The sequence below is a fragment of the Microcaecilia unicolor genome, chromosome 6 (assembly GCF_901765095.1).
Source record: "Microcaecilia unicolor chromosome 6, aMicUni1.1, whole genome shotgun sequence".
Taxonomy (NCBI): domain Eukaryota; kingdom Metazoa; phylum Chordata; class Amphibia; order Gymnophiona; family Siphonopidae; genus Microcaecilia; species Microcaecilia unicolor.
Genome location: NC_044036.1, coordinates 99,168,836 through 99,187,321, shown reverse-complemented (window position 1 = coordinate 99,187,321; position 18,486 = coordinate 99,168,836). Strand labels below are relative to the sequence as shown.

Below are 18,486 nucleotides of genomic sequence, written 5' to 3'. Positions count from 1 at the left end.
TCTAAGCACAATCGCTCAACTGCAAAGCACTATGCACAACTTTGTGCAAAAACACACTCAGAACCTTACTGTACCATAAATATTACACTGGGCAGAACCTAATACACCAATATACCACCCATACGGAAAATGCAGACCGTCAACAATATGAAACAAGGATCATATCATCACAATTCTCATGTAGAGCCACAAAACACCCTAATTCATGTTTAATGTGGGATAAAATGCCATAAATAAGTAAATAAATATAAACTTTTAATGTTGAGTACCTGATTCTCAAAGTGGACATATTCCAAACACTATAATGAAAATAAAATGATCTTTTCTACCTTTGTTGTCTGGTTGTCCGATTCTGCTGCTATCTGTTCTCAGTGCAGGTCAGGAAGTCATCCTGGTTAAATATCTCCCTGGCAACCCAGCCAACCCCCCCTCCCCCTGCTTTCCCAGCAGTAAGGTAAACAAACCATAAACCAATTTCTACAACTGCTTACAAAAGGCTAGAGGGCTTTCACTGCAGTTCCTGCTGTGAGGATGGAGGTAAATCAACAATTTAAACCTCTCAGAGCACAGCAGGGGAGGCTTAGCCTGTCCAAGCCTCTTATACCGGGCGGGCGCCTATGCCCTCAGCCACCTTTTCTCCAAGCTGAAGAGCCCTCATAGGGAAGTCGTCCTATCCCCTTTATCATTTTCATCACCCTTCTCTGCACCTTTTCTAATTCCACTATATCTTTTTTGAGATGCGGCGACCAGAATGTAACACAATATTCAAGGTGCGGTCACACCATGGAGCGATACAAAGGCATTTTTGTTTTCCATTCCTTTCCTGGTTAAAAGGTAGAAAATAGAGGGTATGGCTAGTCAATTTTCTCAGTGAAAAAAGCTAAATAGAGGCGTAAAAAGGACAAGGCGGTGGATGCAGTCTGCCCCGGGTGCATGGAACAGTCACAAAGCCACAGTAAACATGTGCACAGCTGTCAGCTCTGCTAGTCTCCTGCTCCCTCTGCTCTGATGTCAACTTCCTGTTCTGGGACAGGGGCAGCTGCCTGGGTGAGGAGGGGATATGAATCATCTGGAGGAGGGGTGCAACCAAGCTAGGTATGTTAGGGAGAGTGGTATCTTTTTTAATTGAAATTTTCTTTGTATATATACATCAAATAACAAAGGAAAAACAACAGTATAATATACTAGAACAGTGCTTGAGGCCTTGACCCCATGAAAGCAGCCAACTAAAACTGTGTGACCTCCCCTCAGAGGTACAGAATAATGATGCATCTATGGAAAGCCCACCCAGGTCGTGACCCCAAATGTGGGTTTTTGTAACTCCATTTGGGGTTGTGACGCACAGATGGAGGAGTTCTGTCTTAGAATAATCTAGTTAAGTAATAACAGACAAAATTCAATTGTTCACTCTGAGAAAGCTTCTTTCTGCAGAGCTGGATAGCACAGCTTATATTCAGAAATACATAAATCCTCTGACCATAAAAAAAAGTCTAGCTTTCTTCAAAAAAATATGCTTTCAGAACATAAAATGTATCTATATCCAAATGTAACAAAGTTGCCTCACCCCAGGGTTCAATACTGATCTAAAAATAATCTGTAAAAAAAAAAAAGACAAAGAGAGGTGATCACATTTGGAGATGACAAAATTATTCTAAGCTGTTAGATCATAAGTGAATTGTAAGAATTTGCAGGGGCATCTTGCAAGACCGGGAGACTGGATGTCTCAATGGCAGATGAAATGTGAAGCCCCATTTTGCAGAGGGCACTGAGGCAGGTTTTAGGACTTCCAGATTAGGGCTTTCACAGTTCCCTAGTATTTTACAAATGGGAGCATGAATTTCAAATCCTACATGTGCAGAAAATGAGTGATATCACTCAACAGCTTCCAAATATAACTGCGAGGGATTATATTAGGGAGTGTCAATGTTTACTACTTTCATGTATATGTGCTAGCAACTATGGGACTCTTTTACTAAAGCTTAGAGCATGCTATATGCTGCATGTTCTCTTTTATAATGTGACTAGTAGAAAAGGTCCGTTTCAGGCACAAATGAAATGGGCGCTAGCAAGGTTTTCCTCAGAGTGTGTATGTTTGAGAGAGTGTGTGTGAGAGAGTGAATTTGTGAGTGTGTGTGTGTGTGTGTGTGTGTGTGTGTGTGTGTGTGTGTGTGAGACAGAGTGAGTGAGACTGAGTGCAAGTGTGTGTCTGTGAGAGAGAGTGTGTGTGCCTGGGGTCCCTCCCTCCCACCCAGTTCCAGTGTCCCCCCTTCCTCCGTGTTCCAGGGTCGTCGTCCCCTTCCTCCGTGTTCCAGGGTCGTTGTCATCCATCCCCCCCTCCCTCCCTCCAAGTTCCAGGGTCTTCCCCTCTTTTTTTTTTTTTTTTTAGTTTTTGTGCATTCCCCCCTCCTCCCCTCTCATCCCCTCCTCCGAAGTGCAGACCCCATCCCTCCCCGTTCCAGACCCCCCTCCAAATTCCAGACCTTCCTCCGAGTTCCAGACCCCCCTCCGAGTTCCAGACCCCCTCCCTCCATCCGAATTCCAGACCCCCCTCCGAGTTCCAGACCCTTCCCTCACGCTGTCCGAGTTCCAGACCCCACCTCCCTCCCTCCGATTTGCAGACCCAACCTCCCTGCCTTCCTCCCTCTGATTAGCAGACCCCCTCCCTCCGATTTCCAGACCCCCCCTCGGAGTTCCTTGCCCCTGGATCCCCCTATTGCGACCCTCTCGAGCCCCCCTTCTCACCGCCAAACCTCCCCTGCCGCCGTCGCGTACCTGTACTGGCGGGGGACCCCAACCTCCGCCAGCTGAAGTCCTGTTCTCAGCCGCGCAGCGTGGAATCATGGAGGAATGATAAAGTTGGAATCAGTTTGTGTTCGTGTGCTTGACGTTTGACGCACGCACACAAACAGATTCCAACTTGATCACGTCCAGTGACGTCAGCTGGGGCTTCAGAGCCCAAAGTTACGGACACAGGCAGCCAGATTCATAGCAAGTATTATTATATAAGATGAAGTAGCCCCAAAGACCTCCCTAATGCGTCGGATCTATGAAAAACTACCCCCAGAAATAAAACAACTCAGTGCAGAGATGCCAAGTTACCCAGTTCCTTGCTGGAGATTTTGCGACAGTCCTGGATTTCTGACTACACCACCCTGGTGCATTATATGGACTTGCAGCACTGATTTCCATGGGCAGGATCAGGGACTGCTTTGAGTTGTAAGTTTAAAAAAAACAACTAAAAACTGGACTGGTTCAAAAGTTTCTAGCCTGGAACGGGGTAACTTAGCATCTTTGCCATTGCTGAGGGGGAAAAGGAAAAGCCAGAGTGTGCTTGGGATGGGAAGACCAGGATTTTCCCCACTGAGGTAGGGACCGAGTTACCTTGCTGGGTAGACAGGAGGCGTGAGAGGGCTGAAGCCCAATTCCTCTGGCAAAGAAAGCAGTATGTAATGCCTCCTCCAAAGGGAAGCTTGGGGGAGGAGCTATCCCCAGAGCAGCTGAAATGGATGACTAAACTGTTGGGGGGGGAGGAGACAGGAGCGGTGTGAGGAGCTCCTCCAGGATACCGAGGTCATAGAGCATTTGGAGGAAGGAGTGCCCCATTCTACAGGAGGAATGGAATGGGAAGCCAGAAGTGGAATTCAAAGCAGACAAGTCAGAGAAAATGAATGAAATCTCTATAAACATGGAGGATGTAATGGCATAATTTGACAAATTGAAGAGTAGCAAATCTCCTGCACTAGATGGTATTCATCCCAGAGTACTGACAGAATTGACAAATGAACTTGGGGAACTATTGTTAGTAATATGTAATTTATCTTTAAAATCAAACATGGTACTGGAAGATTGAAGGGTGGCCAATGTAACACCAAGGTTCCAGAGGAGATAGACCGGTGAGCCTGACCGTCAGTGCTGGGCAAAATGGTAGAGACTATTATAAAGAGCAAAATTACAGAGCATATTCAAAGCATGGATTAATGAGACAAAGCCAACATGGATTTAGTGAAGGGAAATCTTGCCTCACCAATCTATTACATTTCTTTGAAGGGGTCAATATTGTGTATCTGGATTTTCAAAAGGCGTTTAACAATGTACCTCATGAAAGACTCCAGAGGAAATTGGAGAGAGTCATGGGATAGGAGGTAGTGTCCTATTGTAGATTAAAAACTGGTTAAAAGATAGAAAACAGTTGAGCGATACATAGTGCCGGAGTCATTTTATGAGACGTCCCCTTATAAAACTGTTCAGCACTAAGCACCATTTGTTCCATCAGTAGTATGTTGTGTATATTTCTGGGATAAGCATTATAAAATGTATTGTTCTGTTTTGGGATCTTGTCAGGTACTTGTGACCTGGACTGGCCACTGTTGGAAACAGGATACTGGGCTTGATGGACGTTCGGTCTGTCCCAGTATGGCAATACTAATGTACTTATTTATGCGGCCTAATTTATGCAGTTAAAGACTGAATATCGGCATTTAACCACATAAGTACTGATTCTACAGCGGAACGCCCATGTTAGCTGGTTTCGACTTAGGCACTAACCCCCAGATTCTATATAGTGCGCCTAGAGATCTGTGGTGATATTGAAGCAGATTCTATAACAATGCGCATAATTTAACAAGCTAATGAGCGCTGACAACAGCACTTAACAAGCAATAATGAGCATTAATTGGCACTGATTAGAATTTAGGCGCGCACAACTCGCTAAGCATATTCTGTAATGATGTGCATTGAACTTCCAAAGTGCGCAGTCAAAAAGGGGTGTGGTTATGGCTGGGGAAATGAGCGTTTCTTTGGCATTCCAAAACGTACAGCCTAGTTATAGAATATGGCCTTGTGCACCTAAATGTACATGCAGGGATTTACACCACGTTTTCGTTGGTGTAAATGAATGTGCGTAGATTTAGGTGCTGAAATATGAACTATAAACACTGAAATTCCCTCGAATCTTTGGTATTATAATATAACCCCAAATGCTAAACCAAAGATAAGATTCCACTGATGAGGAAAAATAACACCTTACTCAAACATTCAGACATTTTTTAACATTTTATTTGCATATTTATATGTATATGTGACTTTAAATTTTTGAAGAGAGCCCTCAGATCAACCACCACTTTTAAGGCAAACTCATTTCTCTCTGCCCGGTAGAATAGCACCTCTTTCATCGGGCAATCTCTTTTAAGTAAACATATGTGCTATTACACCAACATAACAGTGCTCTAAAGTGCAATGTGCTCCAAAATATAACATAACTAAAAAACTGAAACGAGAACTTATCTTTACTCGTTCTTTGTTCCCGTTATCATTGATTCTTTAATTCTTCCTTGTCTCGCTGTTGTTCTTACAACCCTTGCCACTCTCAGTCCATACCAATCAATACTCCAAAAGATGTAGTCCGCGTGGCTTCCCCTAATAGCGCCCGACACCGCGGGTTTCACTGTTTTCTTCAGCGACTTGGGTTAAACACCCAACGCTGCTGTTCTAAGATGAACTTATTTCATAACCTCCAATGCACTCACTCGATTCTTACTAGGCGTTTCTTTTAAAGTGGGTCTGGTAAACGTCGCTCTACTGATGTCACTGCAACACAAATATGAACTAAGCATATTCTACAATCGGTGCCTAAATCTAGGCACTGAATATAGAATATGCTTAGTCAATTTTAGGCACCATACAGTATATAGAATCTCCTCCTAACCGTGGATATTATTATTATTACATTTGTATCCCACATTTTCCCACCTATTTGCAGGCTCAATGTGGCTTTCATAGTACCGTATCGGCGTTCGCCAATTCCGGTATGAACAAATACAAGGTGATATTGTGGTAGAATAGGGTTCATGTGTGACAGACACATTAGGGGATGTTAGAGAGGAAGAGTTAAGTTATGTCCATTACGAGCTTTGGTTTTGTTGTGCTGCAGGTATTCAGGCTTTTATGTTGGGTCGGTGGGGTATGCCTTTTTGAACAGGCTTGTTTTTAGTGATTTCAGCAGCCCTAACCGGTTAAGTGCCACCGAAAATTCGCAGTTACCACTGGATAAGTGATTTAAATGGCCAGGAGCCATTTAAATCACTTTGAATATCAGGAAGGAATAGTTTCAGTAAAGTCCTTCCAGTGTGGGCTGCCCTTCACCATTTCTAACCAGTTCCAGAAGGTCATTAAATGATTCCCGGCTGTAAAAGCAATGTGATACTGACAGCTTCCTGAGCTGTGAATTAAAACTGTCACATGCTGGAGGGGAAACTGCAAACTCTTCTTTAATAAAACTTTCCCAGTATGCTCTCTTTCAGGAAGGCCAGCAATGACTCTCATATAGTGGAATATCACTGTGTATCTTGCTCTGCTTTTCGGTTTTCTAGGAAGATTCTATTGCTTAAAGAATTCAGAAAATAGAAGTTTATCTTGCAGTTTTATGCCTTTGGTTTTCCCCTCTGATGCCTTCAAGGTATTTTCTCCAGTTGTAAGCACAATTTTTTGCCTTTAGCTTGCTTCTTTCTGTTCTCTCAAGGTGTTTTTTTTTTTTTTGCATTTCCAGCCATGTCCCTAGCCTTTATTTATTTATTATATGCACTGAGCTTCCATCTTCAACCTCCTTCCACAGTAGCGAGTGCTGTATGGCTGAAATGAGGTGCAGTGGCAGATCTGTGTGTGTGTGGTGGGGGGACAAGGATCCGCAGTAACCGTGGGGACAGGGACAGAGTTCGTGGGGACAGGACGGGGACAGAGCCTGTGGGGATGGAGTGGGGGGGGGGACAGGGACAGATCCCGCGGGGATGAGGACAGAGCCCATGGGGACAGGGACAAACTTTGTCCCCTTGTCATTTTCTACTTTGAAGCCTGTTCATGAACTGGACTGTTATTTATGTTTGAGTGATACAGACGATGATATTTTGATTTTTGGGGGGGAAACAAGCAAACATGCTGGCCACAACTGGCAAAATTTGCACAGGGGGATCCTGTAGATCCTGCTACCAGCACATCATCTAAGAAGACATCTTCTATTGCAGGAAGGACTGTGGAAGACAAGAGAGCTAGACTGAATCCTGAGACTGTTGATGACTTCTTTATTCATCCACAGATTAAAAAATCATAATGGGGCACAGTGGCGTTCCTAGGGGGGCGGTGGGTGCGGTCCGCCCCAGGTGCACGCCGCTGGGGGGGTGCCGCGCGCCTGTCCGTCGTTCGTTCCATGCTCCCTCTGCCCTGGAACAGGTTACTTCCTGTTCTGGGGCAGAGGGAGCATGGAATGAACGACGGACAGTCACGCGCGGCATCCCCCCAGCGGCGTGCACCCGGGCGGGGGGTTCTTTCATGGGGGGTCCTTTTGCCAGGGGGGGTCGCGCTGCATCCAGGGGGCGCTGCACCCAGGGGGCGGGGCGCATCTGCGATCCGCCCCGGGTGTCAGCCCCCCTAGGAACGCCACTGATGGAGCATATTTCTCCCCTGCTAGGGCATGCAGAATGGATTGTATTTTGTACCCATGGACATTTTAACAGGGTGGATTAGGATTTCTTGGGGTAGTATAAGTCAGCTATTGTTGAAAAGGTAGAAGACGGTGGTGGGAGGGTTATTATAGTTGCTTGTTGCTGTTATTGTTTTTTATTTGTGATTTATAAACAACAGTTGCACAGCATATTGTTTCTTTTTATACTTTAATTAAAAGATAAATATAAAATCATAAGTATTTGAGGCTTCTGCAGATGAAGACAGAGCCTGTGGGGATGGAGACAGGGCCTGCGGGGACGGGATGGGGATGGAGTCAGAACCTGTGGGGATGGGGTGGAGACGGAGACAGAACCCACGGGGATGGGACAGGGATGGGGACAAACTTTGTCCGCCGTGTCATTCTCTAGTAGGGGGTGTGGAATCTCTACTGAAATAATGGTGTAATGCATGGCAGGAGCAAGGTGCTGTGGGGGGTGGGGAATCTTAGTTCTAGAATAGCATAGAGTGACTGTACAGAGAATGATATTTCCAGCAGAATGAAGAAGCCGCGATTGGGAGGCGGGGCTGATGTTTGGGTGGTGGGGCTAGTTCTGGGCAAGACTTCTACAGTCTGTGTCCTGAAAATGGCAGATACAAATCAAGGTAAGGTATACACAAGAAGTAGACATATGAGTTTATCTTGTTGGGCAGACTACATGGACCGTGCAGGTCTTCTTCTGCCGTCATCTACTATGTTACTATGTAATAATGTCCCTGCAGAAGTCACTGACGACATCCCATTTGAAATACTATATCCAATTTTGGAGGCCTTATCTTTCCAAGGATATAAAACTGTTCAGAGGAAAGAGGCCAAAATGTTTGGGGTCTGTGCCAGAAGACATGTGGGAAGAGACTTGTATTCCCTGGAGAAGAGGAGGGGTTGAGATGATATGATACAAACATTTAAATACTTGAAATATATTAATGAACAAACCTTTTCCATAAATGGAAAATCTACAGAACTAGAGGACATGAATTGAAGTTATAAAGAGGAAAACATAAAATCAGTATCAGGAAGTACTTTTTTCATGGAGATGCCTGGAATGCTCTTCTTGGGAAATGGTGTGGATAACCACGATCACACAACTCATAAAGACATGAGAAAAACACAGAAGATCCCTACATGGCAAGAGGATGGAATAAGAGTATAGAGCAATTCCACTCAATGCAAAACATAAATAATTTTCGTACTTAAAAAAAAAAAGATGTGTGTGGGAGTAACCTGCACGGAGTGGCGCTACAACCCTCAGGACAAGGGGGGAAGGAACCTGCATACAGCAGCAGGTACAACCCTAGCTACCTTTCTGGGCAGACTGGATGGACCATACTGGTCTTTATCTACCATCATCTTCTATGTTTTTGCAGAGCAGGTGTGAGATGCATTAGCAGAGCTGGGTGTGGAGGGCATGACTGAGGTCTTGTGGCAGAGGGGTTCTACTGGAATAATAGGGAGTGTATTGGAATAATGGTAAGTGTATTGGCACATAAGAGCATAAAGTTAGCATATTCTCTGATAAATCTATACTATCAGACAACAACATAACTAGAATCACACTATCAGTCAATGTATTGTTGTTACTACCAGCATGGTAATAGTTACCACAGTCATGAACTTAACAGTGAACATTAATTCACTGCTTAGCACACTTTTTTTTTTTTGTTACATTTGTACCCCACGCTTTCTCACTCATGGCAGGCTCAATGCAGCTTACATATTGTATACAGGTACTTATTTGTACCTGGGGCAATGGAGGGTTAAGTGACTTGTCCAGAGTCACAAGGAGCTGCCTGTGCCTGAAGTGGGAATTGAACTCAGGTTCTCAGTTCCCCAGGACCAAAGTCCACTACCCTAACCACTAGGCCACTCCTCCACTCCACTTCAGTCAATAAGCCTCTGGACACACCAAAAAATATATTAAAAGCCTCCCCCAGGCTGGTTCTCCCTTCAGATCCCCCAGCTTACCTGTGCTGCCACATTTTTTAAAAAATGTCCCCACCCAGGCTCTCTCCCTTCTTCAGATTCTACCCTAGCGCAATTGCTATGCCTAGGATTAGAATGGGACAGGAGCACCCAATGTTAGAAAAAGGTCCGGGTGCCCTTTTACTAAGCTGCAGTAGGGCTAACCTGCGGGTAGCATGAGCAAAATCGGTACTAATGCCGGGGTAGCACAGACGCCCAGCGGTAATTCTGAACTTGGTGCGTGCTGGTTCCTGCTGTAGAAACGTTTCTATTTTCTACCGCAGGGGACGTTCCCAGTGGTAACCGGCAGCATGGCCACATTGGCGCACACTGAATGATTACCGCATGAGCCCTTACCGCTAGGTCAATGGGTGGCAGTAAGGGCTCAGGCAGTAAATAGCCATGCTCTACTTTTAATTTTAGCACATGGCCATTTATTGCACCATTGGAAAAAAAAGCCTTTTTTTTCCCCAGCTGCGGAAAAAAATTGCCCAGCGCACGCCAAAAACATGTGCCCACATTACGGCAGGCCACTTTTACTGCAGCTTAGTTAAAGGGCCCATCAGTACTTTAAAAAAACACTTATCTGGAGCAGAATGACTGCCAACATGATTCAATTGCTACTTCTTAGTCAGATGTGCCAACTGAAGCGTGTTGGCAGTCAAGTTGCTCCAGATAGGTGTTTTCCAAAGAGTTTGTTAAAGCACGTGACCTTGACCTTGCATTGTTTAGCGTTGTTTGAGTACAGCATACACTGCACTATTTCGAGTGGGGGATAGGAAGCCTCTATGATTATATCTAAGAAGCCTATTTAACACCTAAAAGTTGAAAGGCTGTATTGGTGGCTGGCAGTACAATTATATGAGCAACCTCATTATTTATTGTTTGTTTGCTATACTGCTTTTGTTGCAAAGCAAATTAAAGTGGTTTACAATAGAAGCAATAAAATACAAGAAAAACAGAAAAGAACGCAAATTTATGATATGAAAGAACTATTTACTTACCACTCATACAAGAAACAAAAGGCATACATATAGAGACAAAAATCACAATAAAATCCAACTTAAAAAAATACACTCAACTTCCATCTATCAGTCCTGGTCTGTCGTCACAATTTGCATTTGCACACTCATCTTGCTAAGCGCTATTCTATAAAGATCCATGCACAACTTTTAACGTGCAACTCAAAAGGGGGTGTGGCCATGGGAGAGGCATGGACGGATCAGGGACATTCACTAAACATGTGTGCAGTATTACAGAATACTGGGGATCCACACCTAGCTTACACGCCAGGATCCACACCAGGTTTCAGTTGGTGTAAAACCTCACACCCAAAGGTTGGCGCAGAAATGGGCTCAAAACACTATTCTATAAATGGCACAAAGCTCGGAGCACCATTTATACAATAGCACTCTGCATGGCGTTTTCTCATTGGTCAAATTTGAGAACCATTTACTGAATCTAGTCCTATATATGCTTGTTTAGCTTTTTAAATTACATAAGTACATAAGTATTGCCATACTAGGACAGATCGAAGGTCCATCAAGCCCGGTATCCTGTTTCCAACAGTGACCATTTGAGGTCACAAGTACTTGGCAAGATCCTAAAACAGTACAATACATTTTATGCTGCTTATCCCAGAAATAAGCAGTGGATTTTCTCAAATCCATTTTAATAGTGGCTTATAGACTTTTCTTTTAGGAAGCCATCTAACCTTTTCTAAACCCTGCTAAGCTAACTGCTTTTACAACATTCTCTGGCAACAAATTCCAGAGTTTAATCACACATTACCAATTATTTTTCTTGTGTGATTTTCTCTCCCCACATTTCCTAAGAGTAGAACAGGATTTATTTTCTTTAATATATTATTTTCTGATTATAACAACTGCTATGATCATTATTCTTATTTTGCTGAGATAACGTATGCTATCCAGTCAATATTCAGCACACATTAAGCAGCTGGAAACGGCCGTCGACCAGTTAACTTATGTCTCGGTGGATAACCAGTCATTTTCAGTGCTATTTAACTGATTATCGCCACTGAAAATAAAGCCAGTGATGTTTGGGTGTTCCAGGGGCGTGAATGGTTAAGTCTCAATATTTGGAACTTAAACATCCAAGCTTAATGGCCAAATAAAGCTGCATAGAAAGCAGGCCTATCTTTGCCCACTAAGCCATGGCCAGTTAAGTCTGAATATTGACTTAACCAGTCATGCGCTAGCCGGTGTTGAAAAACCCAGATATTCAATGCCAGTTGCCAGCATTGGGAGCAGATGTAAATGTTTGTGCATAAAGAATGCATGTATCGTAAAAAGTACGGGGTCAATGTCCAAAACAATTTAAGATGCCAGAAATGGCTCCTGGTTGTTTAACTTGCTTGCCAGGGGCTAACTGGGCATATTCAGCAGCACTTAACTGGAAAGTGCTGCTGAAAATGCCCTATTATTAGCACCTAAGCCAAAATCAGCTTTGTGGGTGTTCCAGAGGCGGATTCGACACTTAGCCAGTTAAGTACTAATGTTCAAGCCTGAAATGTCAAAGATAACCGTGAAAGAGTATTTTCTTAGATTCCTCCTAAGCCTATTTCCTCTTAACTTCATCCTATGCCCTCTCATTCTAGAGGCTGTTTTTTTTTTTTTTTTTAATTTCAAAAAGCCTCACCGCCTGTACATTAACACCACTGAGGTATTTAAACGTCACTATCATATCCTCTGTCTCCCAACTCTCTTCCACTGTATACATATTGAGGTTCATAAGCCCAGTGGTGTGCTGGAGCCGGCTCCCAAGAGTAGTTTGTTAATTTTTTATGAATTTTGGGAGCCAGTTGTTAAACTAAGCTGGGTCCCCTCCTGGCGGCGGTGGCGGCGTCCTCCTCGCCTGTGGCTTGTGCACCTTCTGCCGCCGCCGCCCATGCAGTACCTCTTTGATCTCTCTCTCTCTCTCTCTCTCTGTCCTCCCCCCACCCGTACCTCTTTCTCTCTTCTTCTGTCACAATTAATTTTGTTTAAGCAGTGCTGGCACACGTCAGCAGAAACAGGCTGCTTCAACCAATCTCGGGGGCCTTCCTTCAGTCCTTGGGGGAAGGACATACTGAAGGAAGGCCCCTGGGAATGGCTAAAGCAGCTGCTGTTGCTGACATGTGCCAGCACTGCTTAAAAAAAATAATCGTTTTAGAAGAGGCAAGGAGGTGTGGGGTACGACAGAGGGAAAGAGCAGAGAGGTGCTGGTTCGGGTGGGGCAATGAGGCAGGCAGATACTGCATTGTGGTGGGTGGGTGGGGACAACAAGGGACCACAGATATATAGTCAGGTACTACATGGGGGGAGGGAGAGAGGAAGGGAGTGAGGGACAGAAGCACTGCATCAAGATAGGAAGGGAGCTGAAAGAGGTCCTTCATGGGGGGGCAAGGAGGGATAAAAGGAAACAGATGCTGCATGGGGTGGCAAGGAGGGAGAGAGGTGCTGCATGAAAGGGTCAAGGAAGGAGAGAGGTGCTGCACTGGGGAAGTAGGCAACAACATAAGGGAGACAGGTACTACATGTGGGGTAAGGAGGCAGAGAGGTGCTGTATCAGGAGGGATAGGGAAGGACAGAAGTGCTGCATCAGGAAGGGCAGGGAGGGAGAGTGGTACTGCACTGGGGGGGGGGGGAGCAATGAGGAAAAGAGGTGCTGGACAGGAAGAAAGAGATTTATTGAGGGGAATAAGGAAGGGAGAGGGTACGGAGAGGGAAACAGGTTCTGGACTTGGGAGAGAAGATGGATGGTGGACATGAAGAGAAAGGAAGTGCCAAATGTACAAGGAGACTTGGCCAAAACAGTTAAGAGAAGAAAGAGGAAAGCAGAAACCAGAGTTTGGGACCAACAAAATAAGAAAATAAAATGACCAGACAACAAAGGTAGAAAAATGAATTTTATTTTCTATTTATTGATTAGAGTATGTCAGCTTTTGGACTGTGCGTCTGCCAGAACTGGTTTTAGACATTGTTGGGGCTCATGAGAAAAACCTCAATCATTGGCCTTCAATGTCTATCATAGTGGTGGTAAATTTCCAGCTTTGAGATGGGCCACCCTTGGCATCTCTGAACTCCTTTACCTTTGCTGGCAGGGATACCAAGCCCCACCAGCCAAATAAATGGGCTGCCACTGCTTTCCGCTGCTTGTTTCTGGCTCTGAGCAGCATGCCAGGACTTCTCGTTCAAGTTTGTGTGAGAAGTCCTGGCATGCTACTCAGAGCCAGAAACAAGCAGCAGGGAGTAACAGTAGCCCATTTATTTGGCTGATGGGGCTTGGCATCCCTGCTAGCAAAGGTAGCAGGGATGCATGCATGAAGGGGAAAGAGGAATACATTCCTCCCCCCCCCCCCCCCCAGCTGCAGGGCAGGCTACACCTGGAGAGAAAGCCTGTTGTTAAAAATTTCCCAGCACATCACTGCATAAGCCTGTCCCTATATGTTTTATGACAAAGACCACTGACCAATTTTGTAGCCGCCCTTTGGACCAACTCCATCCTGTGTATATCTTTCTGTAGGTGCGGTCTCCAGAATTGCACACAGTAATCTAAATGGGGCCTCACTAGAGACTTATACAAGGGCACGATCACCTCTTTTTTTTCTTCTGGTTATGCCTCTCCTTATACACCCGAGCATCCTTTGACCATCAACTTTTCTACCTGTTTGGCCACCTTAAGATCATCAGACACAATCACCCCCAAGTCCCGCTCTTCTTTCGTACACAGAAGTACTTCACCCCCTTATACTGTACTGTTCCCTTGGATTTTTGTAACCCAAGTGCATGACCTTGCATTTTTTAGCATTAAATCTTAGTTGCCAATTATTGGGCTATTTTTCAAGTTTTAGTAGATCCTTCCTCATGCTATCCATATCCTCCATGGTGTCCATACTATTACAGAGTTTGGTATCATCCGCAAAGAGAAAACCTTACCAGACAGTCCTTCCGTAATATCACTCACAAAGATGTTAAAAAGAGCCAGCCCAAGGACTGATCCCTGTGGTACACCATTGATAACATCCTTTTCCTCGGAGCAAGCTCCATTTACCACTGTTTAACCAGTTTTTAACCCAGTCAGTCACTATAGGTCCCATACCAAGGGCACTCAATTTATTTATCAGTTGCCTGTGCAGAACCATGTCAAAGACTTCGCTAAAATCCAAGTATATCACATCTAGCACCCCTCCCATGTCCAACTGTTTGATCACCCAATCAAAAACATCAATTGGATTTGTCTGACAAGACCTGCCTCTAGTGAAGTGTCTGTTTACACTTTCCAAAAATACTAGGACTAGGGGGCATGCGATGAAGCTACAATGTAGTAAATTTAAAACGAATCGGAGAAATATTTTCTTCACTCAACGTGTAATTAAACTCTGTACCCAGCTTTGGGCAATCTATATAGAATCTGGGGGAAAATATGTTTTTGTTCCATTTTCCATTTGTAAATGACATGCTAAGATGTGAGATATGTCATTGACATGTTCCTTGTTATTCCGCAGTTTAATGAGAACAATTTGAAAGTTCAAAACACAATTGCATTGGCACTTCTGTGAATTTGCTATGGAATTCCTCTAAGTTGATCAGGAAGATGCTGTTTGTGAATACTAACTACTACTCAGATTCAGTTGTTTTAAGTCTGAACCAGAGAAAAGCTCTGAAAACTAAGTTGGCCGTTTATTTATTTCTATATATCTAGATTTTAATAGGGAATTTGAAAAATTTGGCCTGTAGACAAACGAGTTGAGAGACGATGATACTACTCTTGATGGTCCATTAAAATATTTACGAAAAATGAACAAATTAAAATTTGAAACCGTGCAAGAAGTTTTATATCATGATAAGACTAGATTGTTGGAGTAATAGGCGTCTACAATAACCCCCAGCAGCTCACTAATTTACACCTGCTCTGAAGAATGTGTAAATGTATCTTTGTACTCTATGTACTCGAACATTTATAGAATATGCACATATGTTGCATGTCTGCCCCAGCTCCACCCACACTACCCCCAGGACTGGCTACACGCTCTATATTTGCTCTTACTCTTGATGGGTGTGCATATCCTCTCACAGTTTTAGAAAAGCTGTTGTAAAAACATGCTTTACACACAGAAAAGGCTCTAGAAATCCCCCCCCCCCCCCCCGTAATAAATAACAATCCTTAGCTGAGAAATGGAAACTAAAAACCTAAACCAAAAGACAGAATAAATAACTTGAATGTACTAAAATTCTTAAAGCGACATGCTTGTCCAAAGACTAAAGTCGTAACCACTGATCTGAACCACAACTATTCAGTAGACCAACGAGTTTCTCTGGGCAAAGCGCATATCCCAAAAATGCATGTTTATGTGTTTTCACTAACCTTATTACAGATGACAAAGGCAGCTGCAGAAAAATCTCCTGTGTAGAATGCAGTAGTCTAATTAGGGAATCAGAAATCGAGCAACCGTTCAGTGGTGGACTTAGCCCTTTATGTGTCTTAAATACCAGACATAGGACTTTAAACTGTGTACAATAGTGTTCTGGGAGCCAATGTAGGTAGATCTTTCAGATAAAGAGTAATGTAACCATGGTAGCTCTCTCCCATTAGTATACAAGCAAATGTAAATTGTAGCAATTGTAATTTAATTGCATTCTTATTGTTTTGTTTTTAACAAAACTGAATGTAACAAATTAGAATCGTCAGTGCATGTTGTTCTACAACAGGGGTTCTCAACCCAATCCACAGGACAAATCCTGTGGTGAGTTTTTCCGGATACCCATAATGAATATACATAAGATACATTTGCATGCACTTCATTGAAGTTAACTATACGTTATTTGGATCAAAAGACTGGTAAAACAGAAAAAGCAAGGAGCTTTTTTTTTTTAGATCTATGATTGATACATCTGAGGAATCCCATGCAAATTGCTCTGACATGCTGAGATCTTTTTCTCCTTGTCAGCCCTGGATTAACCATTAAGGAAAATAAGCACCTTAGGACACCACAGAGGTATTTTTATCCTAGCTATCACGCCCTTAACTCTTTCACCATCATCTGCCACACACATTATCCAACATGAATTTCAATGTTTTTCTAATCATTATAACTACATATGTGATGTTTTGTTTTGTACAATAATTTATTTATTTTATTTATTGCATTTGTATCCCACATTATCCCACCTATTTGCAGGCTCAATGTGGCTTACATAGTTTTGTTATGACATTGTCAGCATTACTCAGCACTTATTGATTCTTAATGTTTTTCCAGTTAAGCAATGACAGTATGGCAGTATGGCAGGGCATCATTGTTGAGCGGTACTTTGGGAATCAAGTGGCCTTATTCCAGCCCTGGTCCTTGTACAGTGTTTCTGCCTATATTGTGTAGTTGTTCTAGGTTTACCCAATTTAAAACATTGCCCCCAATGTCTATGTTAAATAGGCGAGCAACCAGCAAATCATGATCAAATTGTATCAAAAGCTGCACCAATAAAGCATGAGAACCTTTATCTGGAACCTCAGATTATTTGGGAGTTTTCTGTTCTCACCGCATGTCTCTATGGGGTTCATTTTAAAAACACAAAAATGTCCAAAAGCATCATAAGGTGGCAGAAGTATGTTTTTCTGTCAAAAACATACAAGTTTTGACACCCTGATTTCTACAGTTCATCCAAATTTCAAGGGAGCATGTTTTGGGCAAGACATAGGTGGCACCAATATAGACATTTTTATGCAATAACGGGACAAAATAAAAACATCTAGGGCCAAAATGAAGATGTTTTTGTCTAGACTTGTTTCAATCATGACTAAGTGACCAAAAGGTGCCCTAAATTACCACTGGAGGGATTAAAGCATAATCCCCCTTAGTCCCCCAGTGGTGACTGGCCCACTCCCAGCCCCCTAAGATGTGACAGTGACAGTACATACCAGGCTCTTTGACAGCTTCACATACAATGGCCATTCCTATTACAACAGCAAGCAAGTCCTAGGAGTAGCCTAGTGGTCAGTGCAGTGGACTCTAGAGAAGTAGATCCAGGCTCATAACTCACTCTAACTGGTACACTTCTGTGTGAACCCTCCAAACCCCACCAAAAACCTACTATACCTGCAGGCATAAGGGTTATTGTAGGGGTGTACAGTTGGGTACAGTAGGTTTTTGGTGAATATAATATAAAGAGGGTAACGGTGAGATGTGTACCTGGGATCTGTTATGTGAAGTCCACTGTAGTGCCCCCTAGAGTACCCCACTGCTCTGCTGGGATGTCTGTCTGGCCAGTCTACTAAGAATGCTGGCTCCTCCTACATCCCAATGGCTTGTTTTTGTGCTTTTTTCCCTTGGATAGTTTTTTTTTTTTTGAAAATGGTCCTAAAAGATAGACATACTGAGCACAAAAGCATCTAGCAAATGGTCATTTTTTGAAACAAACTGGACATTTTTCTGATTTGAAAATGGCAATGTTCGCAACTGGATTTTTGCAAAACATCCAAAATTGGATTTAGTGGGAAAATGTGGGATACAAATGTAACAAATAAATAAATAAATAAATACGTTTTGTTAAACCTTATCAACCCACTTCCAATACAATTTATTCCAAAGTAACTGAATAAACATATTACTTACAGTAAGATGAAGTGGAAAATATAGTACCTGCAAAATTGATTTAATGCATGTTAATGTATACATTTTTGCATATAAAGTCAATTTCCGTGTGTTAAAAAAATCCCCACCATTGAACAGATATATTTTGACCATACAAACACATTTGAATAACACTAATGTGTAAAATGAAGTGAAAAGGTCTGCAAATTCAGAAAAAGGCCATAAAGAACTGATTTAATTACTCCGTGCACATTCCTAGAAAAGATCATGTTTTATTTGTTGAACTAGAGATTGCTCTGAGACAAGATATGCTAAGCAGTGAATAGACAATCAGAAATTCATGGAACACCCACAATATATTCCCCATGACCTTTTGAATCAAAGGTTACACGTCCTTACAGGGTCCCTGAGTTAATCCATAGAACAAACCACAGAGCCACAG

The 18,486-nt window shown here is 43.1% G+C and overlaps 1 protein-coding gene across 1 annotated transcript in view; it reads right to left on the bottom strand.

Annotated features, from left to right (window-relative positions):
• The window catches only part of LOC115472455, a 182,754-nt gene that overhangs the window by 64,013 nt on the left and 100,255 nt on the right, over positions 1-18,486 (bottom strand). Inside the window, exon 4 of the mRNA XM_030206745.1 lies at positions 15,824-15,880. Coding sequence (XP_030062605.1) covers positions 15,824-15,880 — 57 coding nt within the window. The remainder of the gene's footprint in view (positions 1-15,823; positions 15,881-18,486) is intronic.